This window comes from Maylandia zebra, linkage group LG1 (genome assembly GCF_041146795.1).
Source record: "Maylandia zebra isolate NMK-2024a linkage group LG1, Mzebra_GT3a, whole genome shotgun sequence".
NCBI classification, from domain to species: Eukaryota; Metazoa; Chordata; class Actinopteri; order Cichliformes; family Cichlidae; genus Maylandia; species Maylandia zebra.
This window is the reverse complement of record NC_135167.1, coordinates 29,801,228-29,821,570: the sequence shown is the minus strand read 5'-3', so window position 1 is coordinate 29,821,570 and position 20,343 is coordinate 29,801,228. Positions and strand designations below refer to the sequence as shown.

Sequence of the window (20,343 nt, the reverse complement as noted above, 5' to 3'; positions counted from 1 at the left end):
GCTAAAGAGAGAAAGAGAAAGCCACATACATATTTAACTCAGTTAACCAGTTATCACTTCCTTAAACATCCCAACCAAAAACATCACTGTATAACCTCCATAACTACTTACACTTTTACACTTTTTGTCCTCACCACCAGTATATCATGTATACCCTCTATGAGCTATGAAGCTTCAAGGTTTAAGCTAAGCTAACATTAACTGTTAGCTTAGAAACGTGGTGTTAAACTTGTAGGCCTAAATGCACCACTTCTGTTAATATGATTAAATTTGAATAGTTTCCATGGCACAAGTAAAAGGTATTTTTGCTGGAGAAGCTACTGCATATGTAAGCAAGGCTTTCCCGGTTTCCTATTAAAAACAGAAGGAATGATAATAGCAATGCTTATATCCAGTACACTTCCACTGCTTATAAAGCGAGAAATTTATTTGAAAATCATCCACTGATAAAGACCCTTAAAGCCTCTGTGTAAAGTTGATGAAAACTTAAAACAAATGCCATGTTTAGTAGGACCAGACTATTACCTGGAGGTAATGATATTGTTTCACCACAAGGTGGAAGCAAAACATCAAATATGGAATTCCTCGAAAAGCCTTCAGAGGGTTAGACTGCTAAACAATAAGGAAATTAAGCTCCTAATGCATAACAGACCTGGTAAAATACATCCTCTTCCTCTTTGGAGAGCATAGCTAGGCCAGATCAACTGACTGCTGTTGTTTATTATTGCATTTTTCAAACCTAATGTTGTTCACATCCGTGCATGTTAGCTGTCACCGTTAATGAAGACAAGTTCTTTCCACTTCTGTTTCTTTGAGTAGAAGCATGTAGACATATGGTGGAACATATGAGCCACGGTGGCACCTTCAGATTTAATGGTCACAGGATTTGCCACCTCCACCCTGTGGATGATGTCTTTTCCTCCCACACATTTTATATGGTGTAAAGTGGAAAATTTACTTACCTCCAAAAGCCTGAATTAAGAAGTGGCAAGAGATGCAAGTTTCGCACTGTGTTACAGAAATGACCATGGGCTAAAATCCCAAATTTTCTCAAATTTCATCATTTATCTCAGAAATGCTAATTAGTTATGATGTGTGATCATAAACTGAGTAAATCCTGATATAAATAAAATCATCATGTTTAAAATCATGCTGATTTCAACTCCCATCCCCCAGATATTTTCTTCTATATTTGAAAGACCCTCTCCTCCACCCAAAGTATGCAAACAGACACAGGAAATACTATTGTTCCAGACAGGAAATGCTGAGAGTGGGGCCATAGATGACACTCCTAAAACTCTGAGAATTAGGAGCAAAGTGACGCAGATATATGAGTGACATAAAAAAACAGACTGAGAAAGAAAACTGCGTTCACTCGGGACTCTCTTTGTCTCAGTAACCTTAACTCCAGCATGTACAGACACTTACAGTACACACACGCACGCACATAAACGCAAGTAGTTACACATAAATGGGCAAAACAAAGACTGTGTTGTGGCTCGCAGCCACTAGAGAAGACTCTCACTCAGCTATTCGGGAATCTAAGCCATGGTAACTGAGCTGGAATCTTGGCCTGTCTCTAGCATCCCTCTATTCAGCCAGTTAGTATGACAAAGATCTGTTATTCTGTGAGTGTGGGTGGATGCCTTTGTGCTACTACACTGAGACACCCAGGGTGAGAAATGCTAAGAAACGTACTCCAAAGTGAAGACGTCATAGACTCTCAAATTTCTTTGAGAAAATCAATCAAAGTTAAAGTAATTGGAGTAATAAGGCAGTGAGGTGTTGTTAGCATTAGGGCCAAATCTGACTGATGATCACTTATGTTCCTCATCAAATGTTTTTCTTGGTTTGTAATGCTTTCATTTACAACAACATAATTTGGCAAAACCAGATGACGATATCCACTGAAAGCTAAGTTCTGCCACGGTTCACCATTAGGTTATAGCATGCATGAATATTAGATTAGTTGGTGTCCTCCAAGGTGGAGCTTCTACAACTTTTACCTGTGTGTCCATTTGTATCTGCCAAGGACTCCTTTATGGTTTTATATGTAGAATTAACATCCCTTCAGTGTAGTCTGAACTTGGTGCAAATATCTAACAGACTCTTGTCTCCCCTCATTATTTCCTGTGTCGTTCACACACTTAGGCACACACACGCACACGGCAGATGACGTGCAGCCGGCTCCATGCCTGAGTAGCAGACTGCGACACAGCATCTGACTCCCCTCCCTCCCTCCGTCTCTATTTCTGCAGTCCTCTCCTATCCCGGGGTCTCTGCTCCCGCCTCCTCCCGCAGCCTTGCCTCACTGCTAATAATCAGTAATCTGTATTAGCCCATCACTAATCATATTGTGATAGACAGTGAGAGAGAGTAGTGCAGTCAGGCTTTGAGCACATCATCCGCATGTGTGTGTGTTTGTGTGTGCGTGCGGGCAGCTGGGGAGGGAGGAGGGAGGGGTGTATCTTAGCAGGGAGCTCTTCCCTGTTGTAGTAACCAACCACACGTCGACTGCCAGCCATTACTTCACTGCAGCAGCAATCAGCCCTTCCGTACTTAGTGAGCCAGACACACTAACCTGTCTGTCCCCTCCTCTTTCCTCTCTCTCTCTCTCTCTGTCTCTCTCCCTCCCTCTCCTTGTGTGCATATTCAGCAGAGCTGCCCTCCTCTCCTCCTCATCACTTTGCCACTCCTGCGGCATTGCTCTTTGCTTGAAGGGGACACCGGCCTGCTCCTCACCCACTGATTCTGCATGACTGTCACAAAGGTAAGACCGCTTCGGATCTGGAACAACTTTTAGGATCTCCACACAATTTGGCTCAGGGATGCGCTGAGGAGACCGAAAGCATTATTTTTTCTCATGCATGTGTGTTTTTGAGTAGTGTTGGAGTTCCTGTATAGAAGCTGGTTGTCAGGATGTTGCTGCCTGAGGATGTGTGTCATGTATGGTTTTAATAAGACTACAATAATTGACATTCTCTTACCCTAACTGCATTACATTACGGGTCAGCAACAGTTCATTCTGGGATGAGAAGTCTTATTTTTATCCGCATAGAAACTATTTAAAGTTCATTCAAAAAGTCCAAGATGCAATCCAGTAGGAGGCCTGGCGTCTAGTAACAAAGCAGATGCTTTGCAAGCTGTTATCATGCATATTGGACTGATGTGGTGCTAATAATGGGCTGTTAACATGTTTGGCATGTTTCTTTCATTATAAAACACGAGAATCAAATCATGAGGTTGAAAGCAATTTATGTTGTTTGCTAGCAACTGTGGGAATAAAGCATGTTTGAAAGCTCTGTGGTTGCTTTCACGAATAATCACATGTAACACTAATATGCAGAAAGATTACTTTTAGCAAATTATACCTTACATGGATGCTTAGTCCAAGTCCTTCACATGTAAACACATCTCAACTGTTAGTGGCATCAGTGTGACTTCACCCTGATCTGATGTGCCTTGGATTATATTTACGTTTGTCCAGTGATTGGAGTGAAATAATCTGCCTAATGAACAAGTGTAAAAGTAAAATGCAAAAAATGTTGTTCAGACATCAGGGGAACTCTAGCCTTATTAAGGATTAGACAAATCTGAAATTAAAGACTTTTTGGTTAAAGTTAGGTGAAGGGGTGGGGTTAGGCAAACAAATATGGTGGGAATAATGGTGCATCCTCTGGGGATATACTTTGGGGCATTATGCTGTTCTCTCAACTGACAACAAATGTGTTTGTGTGTATTAGCAGCCTAAAGCTAATCTTAAAGTAGGGTAAGAGTTCATGTGCACCTAAGTGTGTGCTGGTGGTCGTAGTTTGTGTTGACGTTCATCGGCGACTCGAATCCTCTTAATCAATTTAGCACACACACACATGCAGAGAGAGAGACAGACAGACAGAGAGAGGAAATTAGCACACCTTCTCCCATGTAGAGAATTAACCTGGACTGAAATAGATGACCTACTGTAGACATGGGATAATGGCCTATTTACACACAATCGTGGTCACACACCTCCATGTTCCACCAAAAAGTGTTGGTAATAGAAAATGAAGAGGTCTGCATTTCCAGGATGCAATCTCCAACACAAACCTGCACAGATTCACAGACAGTTGCTCTCAAAGCACAATTTTGCTGCCAGTGTATGTGTGTGAGTGTTTGTGTGTGAGAGAGAGTTTGTGTGGGAGGTGTGTGTGTGTGTGCTGCTGCGTAGGTGGACGTTCTCCACTATGAGAACTGAAAGAGGAAAAGGTCAGGTGCTCATGTGTTGGCACTTAGCCATAACCAAAATCTGACTGTAGACAAGACGCAAAGCACTGAAAAGAAATGTAATGAATATGACGCTTTTTTCTTACCTGTAATTATGGAAATGATGTGAGGAGGAGGAAGTGAGAGAAAAAAATTGAAAAAAAAAACATGCTTTGACATCTTTGTTAAAAAAAAAAAAAGGTATGAAAGCGTTTTACCCGGTGGTATCTAAACGCTGATGGGTGTGTGGGAGAAGAAGGGAGAGAAAGAGAAGAGAGAGGGAGAGTCTTGGGAGCTGTGTTCATGGCTCTGCCTGCCAACAGCAGAGAAGTCACCTTGGGAAGGATACAGGACAAGGGCCTCTATGCTGACGGGGCTAAACACCCTTCTTCCCCTCAGCGCATAGATGCAGACTGACAATATTGTGGACAGGAAAGCCTTGAGATTCCTCTTTAGTATCAGACCAAGATCTGCATTGCCTTTCCTCGCTGTTTATTTAAAAAGTGTGGAGCTGAAATAAGAGTGTAGATATTTACACAGTTGCAGTAATGCTCTCTTTAAACAGCAGTGAAGCACAGCTCACTTATGCTGCCTCCTGAGCACCAGCATGTCAAAAACACAACAGAATGTGGATCATTTCTAAACATCAAAGAGCACATCTGCATATTTGATTATTAAAAATATTAATCAACACCGCAAGGGCTGTTAAAATCTATTTTCTCTATTTTAGTACATTATAAACATTTTAATCCTTATCCTATTAAGTAGGACAAAAGAAGAAATACAGTGGTTATATATGACTTTAGATTTATCTAACAACCAAAAATAGCTATACTTGTTATTGTTCATTCCATAAAAAGTATGTATTTGATTTGAGGGTAATGAAAGTTGCCGGAACTACAGGAACTCCTGGATGTAATTGAGAAACAGCGGTTGCTATGAAGAAGGTCCACCAACCAGAAAATGATCATTGTAAAGGTCAAAGAAGTGCGTTGCTTTCACATTGAGCTGACAGAGTGAGAAGCTACCGTTCAGTCTTTTAAAATGCTGACAGAGAAAATAGGTCATTGCACGTTTAAATCCACAGCCTTTGCTTTCAAACATGGCCTCACTGGACTGAGTTCTCTGTGAGACAGAGCCATAAGCTCTTTAGCTTTCAAAGACTGACACTTTAGAATAATTTCTTTGGGCCAAATGCTACCAGCTATTATGCTACCAAATAGCATAATACCTCAGATTGATATGATTTGTAAATACCTGAGGGCATCCCTAAACTGTATGACTTTATTATGCTGTTGGTTTACGAGCAGAATTAATGCCCTGTGTGCAACTATTCTACAGCAATATTTTTACGCTACAGAGTTGCTAAGGAGCAAGTGATCTACAACTTAGTAGAGTTTTTTTCTCAAAATGCAAAAGAATTATTTTAGAAATATCTACTCGTCTCCCCTTCATGTTTGTTTTCATTTGAAATCGATCCATCCCTGAGTTTTTAAGAGGTATGTACACACTGGAAGCAACTTGCAGCAATGTGGAGACTAAAGACCATAGATAGTGAAGATTTTCAGAAACTTCAAGCAAATAAAGGCGACACAACGCTGACAAAATTAAGTGGGTGGGACCCAACATAAACTTTTCTAATCAATTTAATTTTATTTATATAGCTCCAAATCACAGCAACTGTCACTCAAGGTGCTTTATATTTTGAGGTAAAGCTCTTACAGTAATACAGAGAAAACACTCAGATGATCTTCTATGAGCAAACACTTGGAGACAGTAGGAAGGAAAAACTCCCTTTTAACAGGAAGAACTCTCCAGCAGATCCGGGCTCAGGAAGAGGAAACCATCTGTTAAGTCTGCTTAACGTGTTATTTCTGTGGAGAGGTGAATTGAATTGCTAAAGGGGTGAATCAGAATTAAATAAGAACATTTCAGTTTTGCGAGCACACAAAATGTGTAGAGAAATGTTGAGTTTGTCAAAATCGCCAAATGTAGGTTTCACTCACTCCATTTGAAAGCTCTGTTGAAACCACCAGTTAAAATCGATCTTCGACTCAGTGTCCCATTAAATCAATCTCAACCTGTACTCTATTGTAACAGACACAAAATTTATTTTTCCTGCCTCAATGCTTTACTTTTATGAATGTTATAAAAATCCTAAGTGTAGCAGCTGTTATACAGACATACCATGCAGCACTGCGAAATTAATTATATTCATTTTTTGACAGTCAATATTAAAACATACCGTTTAAAAATAACAGATATTTTTTAACATATTTAAAATGAATTAAACAGTAAAAGGCAAACATTAGGTTTGTGAAGTCCCACTTTGAAAACTCGATTTTTATGGGCGTTGCTATTTTGTTGTTCTGGCTGCAAAACTGTATGCTTAACCTGTTAATCATCAGTCATTAGCCAATAATATCCCAGATAATCCTCCTTTCTGAAACATATGTACAACATTTGCAAAATGGACTCAAATTTTTATTCAATATAACCTAAAATAAGTGACTGAGGCCATGCCGTCAATAATAGTGTTTACAGAGGTCCAATAGACTTTTATAGGACCGGAAGTACTTTTGCAACCACATGTAAGTGAGTCAGAAGACTCAGAAGCTGAGTCTAAAAATCAGTGCTGTGAAAATAAACACATACAACAAGTAAGTATGTACAGTACTGTGCAAAAATCTTGAGTCAAACGTCATTCCTTTATGTTTTGAAACCAAGGATCAAGACTTTCTTTTAATTTTTCTGATTTTTATTTTTTTTTTTATCTTGAACTCAGCAATAGTTTTCCAGACTTTTGGAAAACTTTCTTGGAGTTTTTTTTAATATAACTATCTCTAATCTAATACTAAAGGGTGCTGGCTCCCATTAGTCTTGTTCAACTAGTTTTTGAGAGTTGCCTTGATATCAATTTGTGTCCACTGAGATTCCAAAATATCTTCAAAAATGTATTTAAGCTCTGGTGGATACTTACTTTAAGTCCAAACAGCAGACCACCAGTGTTGGGTAAGTTACTTTAAATTAGTAACTTAGTTACATTACTAGTTCCTTCTATCAAAAGTAACTCAGTTACTTCAAGTTACTTGTTACTTTCAAAGTAACTAGTTACTAGGGGAAGTAACTTTGGTTTTACTCAGAATTCTCTTGTTAATGTGTTGCATCCGTAACTGGATACCCAGCAAGATTGCCAGTCTTCTAGCTTGCTTACTTGCCACAAGTGCACTGTGCCACCTACCAATACAAAGGAAAAAATAATGTGCATATTTCCACGAGAGAAATCCCACACCTGGACCGTCGTTGACCGCTGCCATGATTCTAGCCTACGTCACAGCGTCATGTGCGCTTTTTACATACAAAACGAAAACTGCAGTCGTGGTGCTTTCGATTGTACTCAGAACTCGGAAATTCTGCCTTCCGAATAGGAAGATGTAGATAACACCAGACTGCAGATGAGCTGCATACAGGGCTGGCCTGGGACAAAAAACCTTTTGACTAGAGACTGACCCACCATTATAGCAATAATCATAAAGCCTTTGAATGAAAACAAACGCTGTTGTGACAGTGATGTACACAGTTTTGATGGAATATATGCATCAATCTATCAATCGTTTGTTGTAAGATTCAGATAATAATTTTTTAAAAGCTATACATTTTAAATGGGAATAAGAAAGAAAAGTACTTCTTTGTGTCCCCCTCTCCCTGTTAATGCCCTACCTGGCCCCCCTGGCAACACTTTGCTAGACCCGCCCCTGCACAGTTACCAGCTGTCAGCTACATAAAAAAGGATCCTGGTGTTATTTGTCTCTCAGAAACAGTTCATAACTTCCCTTCAACTCATTCATGTCACCTAAAAGGTAAACCTGTTTCTCCATCACCTGTTCAGCTCTGATGGTTCAGTAAGGACATCTCCTGGTTTCATCTTCATGTTTCCCTCTCACCACATAACCAAACCGATATCATGACCAACAGCTTTACAGCTGTGGCTCCAGCAAACATCAGCTGATACTAGAAATTAATATTAAATAAATTCTAACAACAGCTGATCAAGCTTAAACGTGCTACTGTTGTTTAGCGCGACATCCGCTGGTTTCTTCTTTCTGGCGCAAAGTGAGCGATAAACAAACAAGAGAGGAAAGCCGATCAGCTGATCATTGATCAGTTTCATGATTGAAGTAGAAACAGGCGAGAGAGGGGAGAGAATGAGAGAAGAAGAGGCAGCTGTGCAGCAAAGACACAGAATAACTCCAGCTTTGTGTCTTTTTCATTGTAGCTGAAGTCCGGGACAAACTGTGTTCCTTTTCACCTCAACACGAAACGCGTAATATTTTCTCTGAATACGAGACGATTCCATTTTTTAGGGGATGGTTGGCAACTCTAATAATTAACCCTATGAACAAAATAAAGTTCAACATCAGTAACATCATAGCACCCACCCAGCTGTATAAAACTCTGTCATGCTAGCTAGTACGCAGTACAAAAAAGTCAGCATAACGAAAATAAACTGCACCTAAACTTGGTTTATATCTGACCCAGATAGACTGCAGGTCATAACTTCTTACCTGAAGTTCAGTTCTCCTGACACTCGGACCAGCGGTCGTCTCGGGTCTCTGCTCCTCCTGCATCCCTTTCCCACCTGCTGGCCTCCACCACTTGCTAATGTTACTGAATCTGTGGAAGCTCCGCGATAGCCACCGCACGAAGTAACAAATAACGACCCTATCTAAATCCCAGTAACGTTTAACGCGTTCCTGATTTTGGCATAATAACTAGTTACCGTGCTCGTTACTACAACAATAACGTAGTTACTGTAACGCGTTACTGTAACGCGTTACTTAATAACGCGTTAGTTATTGTGAGAGCATAGAGTACCGTTGACTGACATATGAAAAATACCCACATGTGACCAGCTGTCATCTTCAAAGCAATACAACAAGCAAATTGCTTCCAGTGTGAAGCAGTTTTAGTCATCCTCGCAACTTTGGTCGTATTCAGACCACATTGCGTGAGTTGCAGTGCTCACTGTGGACATGTGACCACTCTGTTGCAGGTCAAGCACACAGAGACTGACCATTCACTATTGACCAGGCTAATTTAGAATCACAGATTAAGCTATCACGTTTGCATCTATGGGCTTTTGGAGTAAAAGGAAGGACTGGGAGAAAACCCAAACAAGTACAGGGAAAACATGCAAAATCCACACAGAAAAGCCTCATTGTTATGAAACACTTTCTGATGGATCCCTAACAGGAAACTAGTGTTTTAGTGTGTTTTACCCCCAAAAAAAGAGAAAAAGAAAGAATAAATAAGTAAAGCAAAACATGTGCTTCTCACAGAGTAATTAATACACTTACAATTATACAGCATTCAATTATAGAAGTTTATTCAGTTTAGGAGTTGTATCTTTTATCTTCCACCAGAAATCACCTTAAAGATATTTTGTGGGTAATCCATTAGAGGTCAGCATACCAAATCATAAATGCTGTGATGAGTTATTTCACATTTTATCCACAGATTAGAAAAGACATAAAAAATTAAAACAATGCTTTTCTTGAGCGAGCTGCTTCGTTCTGCACACAGCATGCTGCTCTCAGCAGGCAGCGCAGAAAGCATACTTGCGCTTGCTACCACATCAGGGAACAGCTTGAAATTATCATTACTATATCTGGACACTATGTTCTCATTTGCTGTGTGATTACGTGTCCGTCCGTCTGTGTGTGTGATGAGCCCGTGGACATAGATGGGATGGCACAAATGTGAACTGGCAGACGTGTTATGCGTAGGCTGATGGGAAACACAAATTACTATCATGAGCATAGAATATTAGAGATCTGGTAATACCAGCAAATGAAAAAAAAAAATTAAACAGTTTACCTGCTGTGTTTTTACCTCAAAATTAAGGCTTTAGCCAAAAAAAACCCTGTGGCTCACAGCTACTCCGTGCTCAGACAGTGAAACCACTCGGCCTTTGGTTTGCTTCATAAAAGACCTCTTCAGAGTCCTCCAGCAATGCAGGGGGCAACAGACACTCGCTTCAGCATTGATCGTTGCCCAGAGTTACCTTCCTGTCAGTTTTAGTTTTACTCTCTGTCCATAGGACACATGGGAGAGTCATATTAGCCACAACGGGAATTCTCTGTGAAAGAAACAAACCTCTTCAGAAGACTGAGGTCACCCAGCCCTTGATCTGCCAAATGACCTCCAGCCAGAGACGCTGGGCAGTAAAAGCACAGATGGAAAGAATTCTGTTTCAAATTTTAAGCAATTTCTGAGCATTTATCAGACTATCCAAATGTGCCACAGTGCATTAAAGAAAGGTGCCACTTTAGAAATTTTTTCCACAGACCATTAGCACTGTTCTCTTGAATACCCGCTTGATTAAAAAGCTGAAATCCCTTAAATGGTCCACTTGTTTTTGGTAAGTTACCACAGAAAGGGCAGTCTGCCAGGACTGGTGAGGGGGCGGGAAGAAGGACAGAGGGACGCTGAGGGAAGAGATGAGTGACCAAGATAGGGAGGGGCAAGAGCGGCCCCTGGTGTACCCCCTGTTTTGTTTTTTCGTTCCTTTACAGACCAGTAAAAATGATCCTCAGCTAACACCATGTGGTGATAAATGATGTCTGGCCCAACAGGGCACACAAATACGCTTACATCTAAATCTCAGTCCTCATAAAGTACGCGAGTGCACGCATATAAATGCACTTTAGTCTCAAGCGAAGGCTTTACATCTAACTTCCTGACACGAATCGAATATAATTCAAAGCAGCATTCCAGCTGTGTTGAGTGTGTTTGCAATTACATATCTGCAAACACCCCAATTATGAAGGAGGCCCACGCTGCTCTAATGTCAAGCACACATGTGGTGGGAAAGACGTCTGAAAGCCATTTTCAGAGTGTTTATGGTACAGCTTCTGCTTTTAACTGTACGGCAGTTAAGTCTCTTATAGCAGAAAGCAATTCCAGATCTATTTCAAGGTATGGAAGCTAGATATTTTTTTTCTCAGTAGACATGCTGATAATAGGGACTTAACATGTCCAAGTGAAAGAGAAAATAAACACTTGCTGCAGAGAAGGCTGACACACGCACACACAGAAATCCACACTCAAACTGCCTAAATTCTTAAGTAGCGGCACCTCGCCCACCATAAATCTTAATTGAGTCTGATTTAGACCACTGGCCATTTGTCAGGGGTCATGTTTACCCTGCATGCTCACTAACTAACACACACACCTTGACACACAGACTGGAACATTAAACTAAATGCTAAATCACTAACCTAGCAACACCAAAACCTGCTTTTCCTGAAGCAGGAAAAATACACAACAGCTTAGTGGATTAAGAATGCTAAATCCAGAATTAGGCTTTTTTCTTTAAATATTCACTCTAAATGGAGCAGATAAAAGAATTAACATAGGGGAGCAAGTTGCATGAGGAGCAGGAGCTGACAAAAAAGTGTGAGAAAATAGAGGAAAATAGGGGAATAGTTGTGAGAAAGCCACAGAAAAGCATTCACCACAGGAAGACATTCAGATCTCATGAGCTCATTGCCTGTCAGAAAGCTTCCTTACGCTGCTCTGTGTGTACGTGTCGGTACGTGCAAGTGTCTGTGAAATCTGTGCTTTTCAATTCTGTGTGAAAAACCTGAAGTAGATTTCCAAAAGTTGGGAAACTCTTCTTTCCTTGTGTCACTGCATAAATCATTCCTCAACTTCAAACGCTTTCACACAGCGCAGGCTCCTTTATAGCAGATGACCTTCTTCTCAAAATATGACTTGAATAAATTGGGCAAAGTGTGCAGGAGAAAGCTTTGGTGTGGCTAAGTTGGATATGAGTGTTCATTTTTAGATTCCCCTTTGGGAAGCTGCTGAAATGAAAAAAGCCAAAATCATGTGAAATTATTTGTGAACATCCTCCGGAGGGAGATAAAAACAGAGTAGAGGCTGACCATTATGAGCATTCCTATTCCACAGCAGCTGAGATTGAATGTACATCCCGTGTGTGTTTGTGTAGTCTGTAGAATCAACACATAGGATGTGCTTCCTGTTTGTAGGCCTGCGGACAAAGAAATAAGTAACTCCAGAGAGAAGGGGGCTTTACTTTGTAAGTGCAAGTGTGTATTGTCGAGTGTAAGTGGGAGATTGGTAGCAAAAACTATTCTCAACACTGTCCAGTGTGTGCAGCCTTTTTGTCAGATGTAAGATGAAATATTTCAGTTTCAAAGTAAAATGTTTAGCATTTATGGTGTATGTATTTATTTATTTTTTGCGTGCATGGAGAAACTGATAGTAAGTGTTTTGAGCAAAGTATAAACATGGCCACTTTATGGGCAGCTTTATTGGGCCAACTGCTCATTAACGCACATATACAATCATCCAATTACATACTGTAGCTGCAACCCAGTGCATTTAGGCGTGTCAGTATGGTCACGTTAAGGTTCTGAGCAGAAAGGGGATTTAAGTGACTGAAGGTGGCATGGTTCCTGGTCTCAGGTTGGCTCGTCTGATTATTTCAGAAACTGCTGATCTACTGGAATTTTCCCACACAGCCATTTCTAGGGTTTACACATGATTTGGGCTTGTTTTTCACCCTGCAATACTGGATTCTGACTTGATGACTTAGGAGATGCTGTCAGGCATTCATATGAAGATAGATTTTGGCTTTATAAAATAAAATAACTGGTTTGTGGACTAATGTTTGAAGGCTTGACTTTGGCATTTTGACCATTGGTGGCTTTGTGCTTTGAAGAATAACTCACTTTTCTCTGATGCATCACTGTGATTGCACCTGCAGCAGTGCATGCATGCCCATGCAGGGCTTTGCAGTGGCACTGCAGACTCAGGGTGGTCCATTTTCTTGCTGAAACAGCAGCTGCCTGTGAGACCAAGCTGTCATGGAAGTATCATGGAAACATTTTGCACAATGCTATCACATTCTCAGGTGTGAGGCTGACAATGGCTGTGCTGTGTTATTCTTTCTAGCATGCTTGTGCAGGGACAACACACAATGCAGATGCATAATGTTTTGTGATTCAGGTATGATGCACTGGGACTGTCTTGTGTATGTTACATTTAAACATGCACATTATGCATTCCTGCAAACATGCTTCATACTTCAGGTATTCTACGCTGAATATGGCGGCACTAAAAAGCTGAGTGAACATAAGAGAGCAGTGAGTGAGGAGTAGGGCAGCTAGGGAGAGCACATCCATGGAGGATGATACTTCCACCCACACTCGCGCTCACACACACACAAACACTCAGACATTCCCCATTAGAGTTCATCGGGGTCAAATTCAGCTCTGTATTTTGCCCATGGGCACTAATCACAGTGTAAATATAGAGATTCGTTTCTGAAACAAAGAAAACGTTAGTTCTTTTTTTTTTTTGTGCCAGTTTCTTACCACATGTTTCTACTATTCCCACTCGTTTTCCTCTCATAACAATCTGTGTCACAGTCTGCTCAGTGCTGTTACAAATAAGACACATCGAAAGTATTCAAATGGATTTTAGTTAGGTCTGTACAAACTGATGAGCGAGCGCATCGATCTCAGAGTGTCAAATACTGCTGTCACATACTTGCGTTCTTGCCTGATGTGCTGGGTTTAGAGAATACTGAGATAGATCTGTGCCTTCCAGCTCATCTCACATGGACTATTTTAGTATCCAGCATATTTTGACCCAAACTACTACCTTCTTCTAAAAGTAACACGGTAGTTTTTACCGCTCAACCCTGAAGAGTGACTCAAAACGTAACAAATCAAAGCCCAAAATATCCTACTGCTGACTTTTTGATCCTTGAATGAAAACCATTAAGACACAAAATCCAATATTGCTAGAGCCTCAGCCAAACGGTGCCAAAAGGAACCATTATTGAATGGCAGTCTTTCACCCCCCTGGGTTAAGAATGTGGTACAGCCTGCTCTCATGAAAATGGGATGAGAGGGATGAGAATAGTTGCAGCTTCCTATAAGCTCCTTATAAAGGCTGCAATTCATGATGAAAGCGTCAACTTTAAGGCACACGTAAAGCCTTGTGTGTCAGCAGTTTGTTACATGAGTTTAGCCAAAGCAACACATTTTAATAGTAGGGCTTGTTAGAGCTCAGTTGTAATTTGGAAAGATCAGGAATCAGGAGGTGGAGGAGAAAGAAAACAGCGTAGCAGAAACCTGAGTTCAATTTCAGCAGTCTCTCTGACTATGGAGTGGTAGTGTTGCTTTTTTGGCCACATTTGTGTCATTTGAAACATGAGGTAAAAGTTGTTGGGTTTTTTATGCTATACAAGTGACTTTTTGTGGTTGGTGTTGTATTTAGACAAATACAACCCCCGTTCAAAGTAAAAATCTACAATGAGGCAGGTAAACTCAGTGCCTAGATTCTTCTCCTACAAAGCCATGTTATTGTAATAGATGCAGTATGTCTTAACAGTGTCTTGCTGAAATATGAAAGACCGTCCCTGAGAAAGTTGTTGCCTGGATGGGAGGGTGTACTTATCTAAGACTTCTATATATCGTTCAGCATAGATGGTCCTTTTCCAGATGTTCAAACTGCCCATTTCATAGGCAAAGTTCATTCATTTTAAATTAGCTTTAGGCCAGAGAAGAACGTACCATTTTTAGATCACGTTCACATACAGCTTCTTTCGGTGACAGAACTTTAACCTGCATTTGTGGATGGCAAGCTGTGTTGATGGACAGTGATTGCACACGTGCAGTGATTTCCATGACAGAATTTTTACATCTTTTTAATGCAGGGCCTGAAGATCACCAGTATCCAGTCTACCTTGTCCTGTGCACATAGAGATTTCTTCAGATTCCTGGACTCTTGCATGATTTTGTGTACTGCAGATGATGACATAATGAGGTCTTCATAGATTTACTTTGAAGAACGTTGTTATGAAGTTGTTCCACAGTTCCAGGTTTTCTGTTTATGAAAATCAGCTGTGTTTGTACTTAAATTTGGTGTCCCTTTTTGGAATTGGTGTTTTAGGTTTACAGACAGGTGGTTTAAACAGAGTATTATCTTCTGAAAGGTTGGCAGGTATAAAAATATGAAAATAAGAATCATATGGATGATTACACCCTGCAACAGGCGGCCAGAGAAGTTAGTAGCTCCTCCGTATAAAAATCAAGGAAATACATTTATAAAAAATCATTAATTTTATGATTTAATGATCTCAAAAAACCACTAGTTGGTGCACTAGGTTAAGATTTTTTTTTCTTCTTTTTTTTTTCTTCTTTTTTTTTCTTTTTTCTTTTTCTTTTTTTTCTTTTTATTTTCACTTACTGAATACGGGACAGACTTGACTGGGGGAAAGAAGGGGAGAAAGAAAGAGGGAAAGAGAAACAGCTGAGAAGAGGGACGGGGGAGAAGGGCAAAAAACAAAAACCAACAGAACGGGCAGAGAAAAAAAAATGCATATATCAATCACCTGGATCACCTGCTGAGAAAGAAAAAAGAAAACAAGCAGAAGAGAACAAGAGTAATAGAATAAACAACATCACAATGATATATGGGAATATGACAGTAAATACTAAATATTAAACATTATTGTGCAGCACATAAGATTAACAGAACACAGTGTGCTTTGAGGTAGGAGCCAAAAAGGGTGTAGTTTGTGGGTGTGATCACCCGTGTGTACACCTGTGAGCATGGACGCGCTTGTTTTTTTAAAAGGTTCCTTCATGTAATAATCTGCTAGAGGGTGTGGGGGGGCCACAGCCCCGTCCTCCAGGGCATGAAGCAGGTATGGAGGAGATCAAAACTCCAGACATCCAGAGGCCCCCAGAACACAAGAGACCAAGGAAGACCAACAGAGGGGCAGCCGCGCCACTGTCCCAGAAAGAGCTGAGGAGAGTCCCAGATGAGGGCTCACTCAGCAGCCGCGGAGCAGAAGCCAGGGGGAGTTGCAGTGACGCGCCCGTGAGCTCCGCCGGCAGCCAGCCGCGCCTGAGTGACCGAGCCCCAGGCCGAGAGGCCGGGGGCACCCCACCTCCGAAGTGGCCCGAGCGAGCCCCAGGCTCCAGGCCCCGATAAGCGGCCGCCAAGGAGTGAGCCGGTGTGTACCTGGACGCCCATCCCCGGACACAAAGAACCACCAACGCACCGATGTCTGAGGGGGTCCGCCACTGGCAGGGGAAGTGGTGGTGGGGGGAGATAGGCCTCCATACCTTGGAGGGCCTGAGATGTCCCCAGAGAGGTGGCGCCTGACACCCAACCTGACATATAGACACAGAAATACAGGCACACACATATACAAACATCCATTCCCACCCTCATGCTCTCATATACACTTACTCCACACTCAACCAACGTGGAGACAGACATAAAGAGACGCTGTACACACGATCACACCCCCCAAGCGTACTCTACAAACCGGATTTTTTTTTCTTCTGAGTAATATATTTGTGGTCCGCAACATGACACTGTACCACTGGTTTGATTTATAGCCTACTGGGATTTGTTTCACAGAAGATCATCCCAGATTTTTTTTTTTTTTTGCCAGATATTTTTGGTCACAGCTGAGAAACGTTGGTATTAATGTCAATTGGCTCTTATGTTTGGAAAAATGTTTTTTTTTAACTCCAAGTGTCTGGGTTTCACTTGCTGTCACTATAGCAACTCAGTGGGCATGCCAGTCTAAAAAGGAACAGTACAACAATTGAGGCGGGAAACAAAGAGCTTTTGGAAACGATTGGGCTTTAGAATTCATAGTTATGTCAAATATGAACTGCTGCAATCGTTGATAGCTCTGGAATCATTTATGATTACTGTAACACGTTAGACACATTTTTCTGGCAATCAACATATTTTTAAGAAGTTATTATCTTTATGCAGTTTCTACAGAAAGCCCAACATTGATCTTAATTTAAAGTTTTAAGGAACGAAAAATCTTTTTTGCTCGACACATTTATAATGTTGTTCTCACTTTTTAATAATAAGATCTATATACTTTGCACTAGACGACACATAGACTGTAGCTAACAGAATTCCTATGGGCACCATATGTTGACTTACTGTATGAATTTTCCTCGTCTCTTATTGTTTATCAGATGGATTCGCCAGCTGAGAGCCAGCTGTGTCTGCATTTCAGCTGCTAGTTTTTTCTCCGTGGGTGGTGACTGCAGCTGGGAGGATTCACTGGGTCTGTGCTGATGCCATTTATTTATGTAGTTGGTTCATGGAGAGAGATGAAGTAGAGCGTAGGAGAGAAACAAAAGAAAAAAAAATGGCTACTTAAAGTTTCACTTGCTGGGCCCACGTCCTATTTGAGGCTTGAGACTTGAATTGAGCTGCAGTTTGGGGAAGGCCGGAAGACCTGGCAGATCCCCATGTACTAAATAGAAGTGAAGAACTTAAAGAATTAAAAAGAGGAGGGAGCACGGTGGGGCACGAAAACGAGAATGAACAGATTGTAGAACTGGGGGAACATATATAGATGAGAACCGGAAGGAGCGTGTTTGGAGGCGTGGTCCCGCTCCTGAAATTCAGATACTTTATCTCCAATTATGTTTGTAGTTTCTTTATTTTGATACATGGTTCATACATTGATGCGTCATTACCTTTGAGTCTGGGAACCTATTAAACAGAAATCTGTGGATTTGTTTTGGTTATTTTGCATTTTCTGAAAAATAAACATAAATTATTCTTTAGTGAATTAAACCTAAAATAATAAAAGAACCAGTTTTATTGTTTTAGGTTTATTATTGATTATTTCCCTTTAACTCAGGATTAAACCTCTTCTGGGACACCAGAAATCCCCACTGATAGCCATGGTTAACATAGATAATCCTCAAGTTAAAAGAATGACGCATGGTTAACATACTGTCTCGTTATATTTGAATTAAACCTGCAATTGTAATTCTATTAAGCCATTAAGAGCACCACCACACCTATGTTTTTGGCTGTAAAAATTTATATTTTACAATATAACAACCTTTCCAATGCCCCTGACAATGAAAAGTGGGATTACTAAATAGCAATGAAGCAATGATTCCAAGCCTTCACAGCATATAGGAAACAGAACATAATAGAATTATAAGCCTTGAAGTTTATCTTAATTTAGGATATCACATATAGCTCAATTAACCCTCATCCCTACAGCCTTATTTCTCTGCTACCACAGGAAAAAGTAAGGTATTTGCTGGTTGAAGTTCCCATCTATCAATCAATAAAATCACATCACTGCAAAACTCTTAATGGTTTGGCAATAGAAGCTACTGTGCCCTTACACAATTGAAACCATAGCAGATAACATCAACATTTAAATGACACAACTTGGAGGGACAGAGAGCTTACCAGGACTGCTGCTGATATCAGCTGCCTTGCTCTTGTGCTGACAAATTAGGTGCAGTATTTTGGCTTCGGTTATTTTGGTGCAAAACAGGTGCACAAAATGACAAAGAAAAATAACTCAGGCCTAACTACTACAGGCAATGCCTGGCAATGATTTTTGACCTAAATGTACTTTCTATCTACTGCAGAAGTTTTTCAGGCACATTTTTTTAGTCTAATTTTAGTATTACAAGCATAAACTAATGTGCATTTCTATGCAAGAACACTGAAGTTTATTATTTTGAACTTCCGTGGAAGATGGACTCACTTTCTAATTCATGGTGAGTTCTTGAATGAGGTTGGTGTCAGACATATACAACCTCATAATTGTGTAAATAGATTAAGATATGTGGAAATAAAGGGGGATAAACTTGGCTAAAGTATGACTTGGGAAGCAACCAAATTTAGCATGTTGCTAATAGAGACTTCCTTATGGAATAACATCCAAAATTAAATATTATTCTCCATAGAGCATGGTGAAATTAGGTCTGTGCTTTACATATGGCCTTTAAACTGGGACACATACTGTAGCGTAGAAACCTAATTAACAGACTGGCAATAGAAGGATCGATGAAACAGACTGGAAATATGTGCATGAGTGACTGAGCTTTTAATGGATAGCTAACACAGTCCGTGGTCTTACATAAACCTCATAATAAAATTCGTCAGCACGGGAAAACCTGTATTGGACATATGGAGGTTTGCTTATGCAGAATGACAGCAGCATGAGTGCTATAACCCTGTGGTTGGTTTTCTGTTGGTGATCTCTTCAGCACAGTGGAGGCTCAGAATTAGGTCAAATTCACAACACATTAACCTTCACCCTCATATGGGGATACTGTCGTTTCAATGTAGCTTATGAAGCTCACACATAGATCCAAAGGCGATTACTGATGGCTGTTTCTGCATGAGCGTGCTCTTTTTTTTGTAAGAAAAGGTCACTTGGCTCATTTTCCTTTATTTCTGTCTTTCTTTCTTCTTTTTCTCCTTTTCTTAAAACCTAAAACTGAAGAAGACATTATTTTGGAGGCAATGGAGAAATGATCCCGGATATGCAGAAGTACATACAGGTTGAGATTCTGTATGTGAGAGTCAGAAAACTGAGGAGATGGAGCAGTACGCAATAATCTACGTTGGCTTGATTTGTATCCTTGTCTATTTGGACTGGGGATATGACTTTGAGTCAGCTATATTTCAACATGCTCACTTTAGTAGAAAAACTCATTAGACGTCCTTCCTCATGACTGCTGCCCTGGATAAGTCGTAACATCTGGAACTTCCCTTCCCCCACATTGGTGCCAGAATTGCTGAAATCTGTCTGTCTCTTTGCAGCTTGCAACTTCTTTGTATGCTGCTTAACAGACTGTTGAATGCCTAATTTGAATTTATTTTAAAGTCCCATAAAAGAAAATCCTCTATATTGATATGCTCTCGTTTATTACTGTTCTCTTCTGAAGTGACTCGGTTCAATTTCTCCAGCACTGGCAAACCACAGCTCACCTTTTCCTGGCGATAGTTTAAAAGGAAAGACAGTAATTTTTTTGGTCCTGAGCTAAATTTCTTTTTATATTTATATCCTTTCCTAGTTTCCTAGTAGCTGTCATTAATTTGTGGATCTGCCCTCCCTGTGTATTAACTATTTTATTCAATTTGATGTAACCAGTGCTTAATATGCAAATTTAGCCATCCACTGAAGGTGCTGTTCAAGCACAGCCGGAAACAGAGGAAGTCATGAAACACATCAAAAAGTGACTGAAACACATTACA

At 40.5% G+C, this 20,343-nt stretch overlaps 1 protein-coding gene across 1 annotated transcript in view; it reads left to right on the top strand.

Annotated features, from left to right (window-relative positions):
• Positions 1 to 2,527: 2,527 nt before the first annotated feature.
• The window catches only part of coro2ba (coronin, actin binding protein, 2Ba), a 51,024-nt gene continuing 33,208 nt past the window's right edge, over positions 2,528 to 20,343 (top strand). Inside the window, exon 1 of the mRNA XM_004557963.5 lies at positions 2,528 to 2,770. Coding sequence (XP_004558020.1) covers positions 2,756 to 2,770 — 15 coding nt within the window. The 5' untranslated portion in view covers positions 2,528 to 2,755. The remainder of the gene's footprint in view (positions 2,771 to 20,343) is intronic.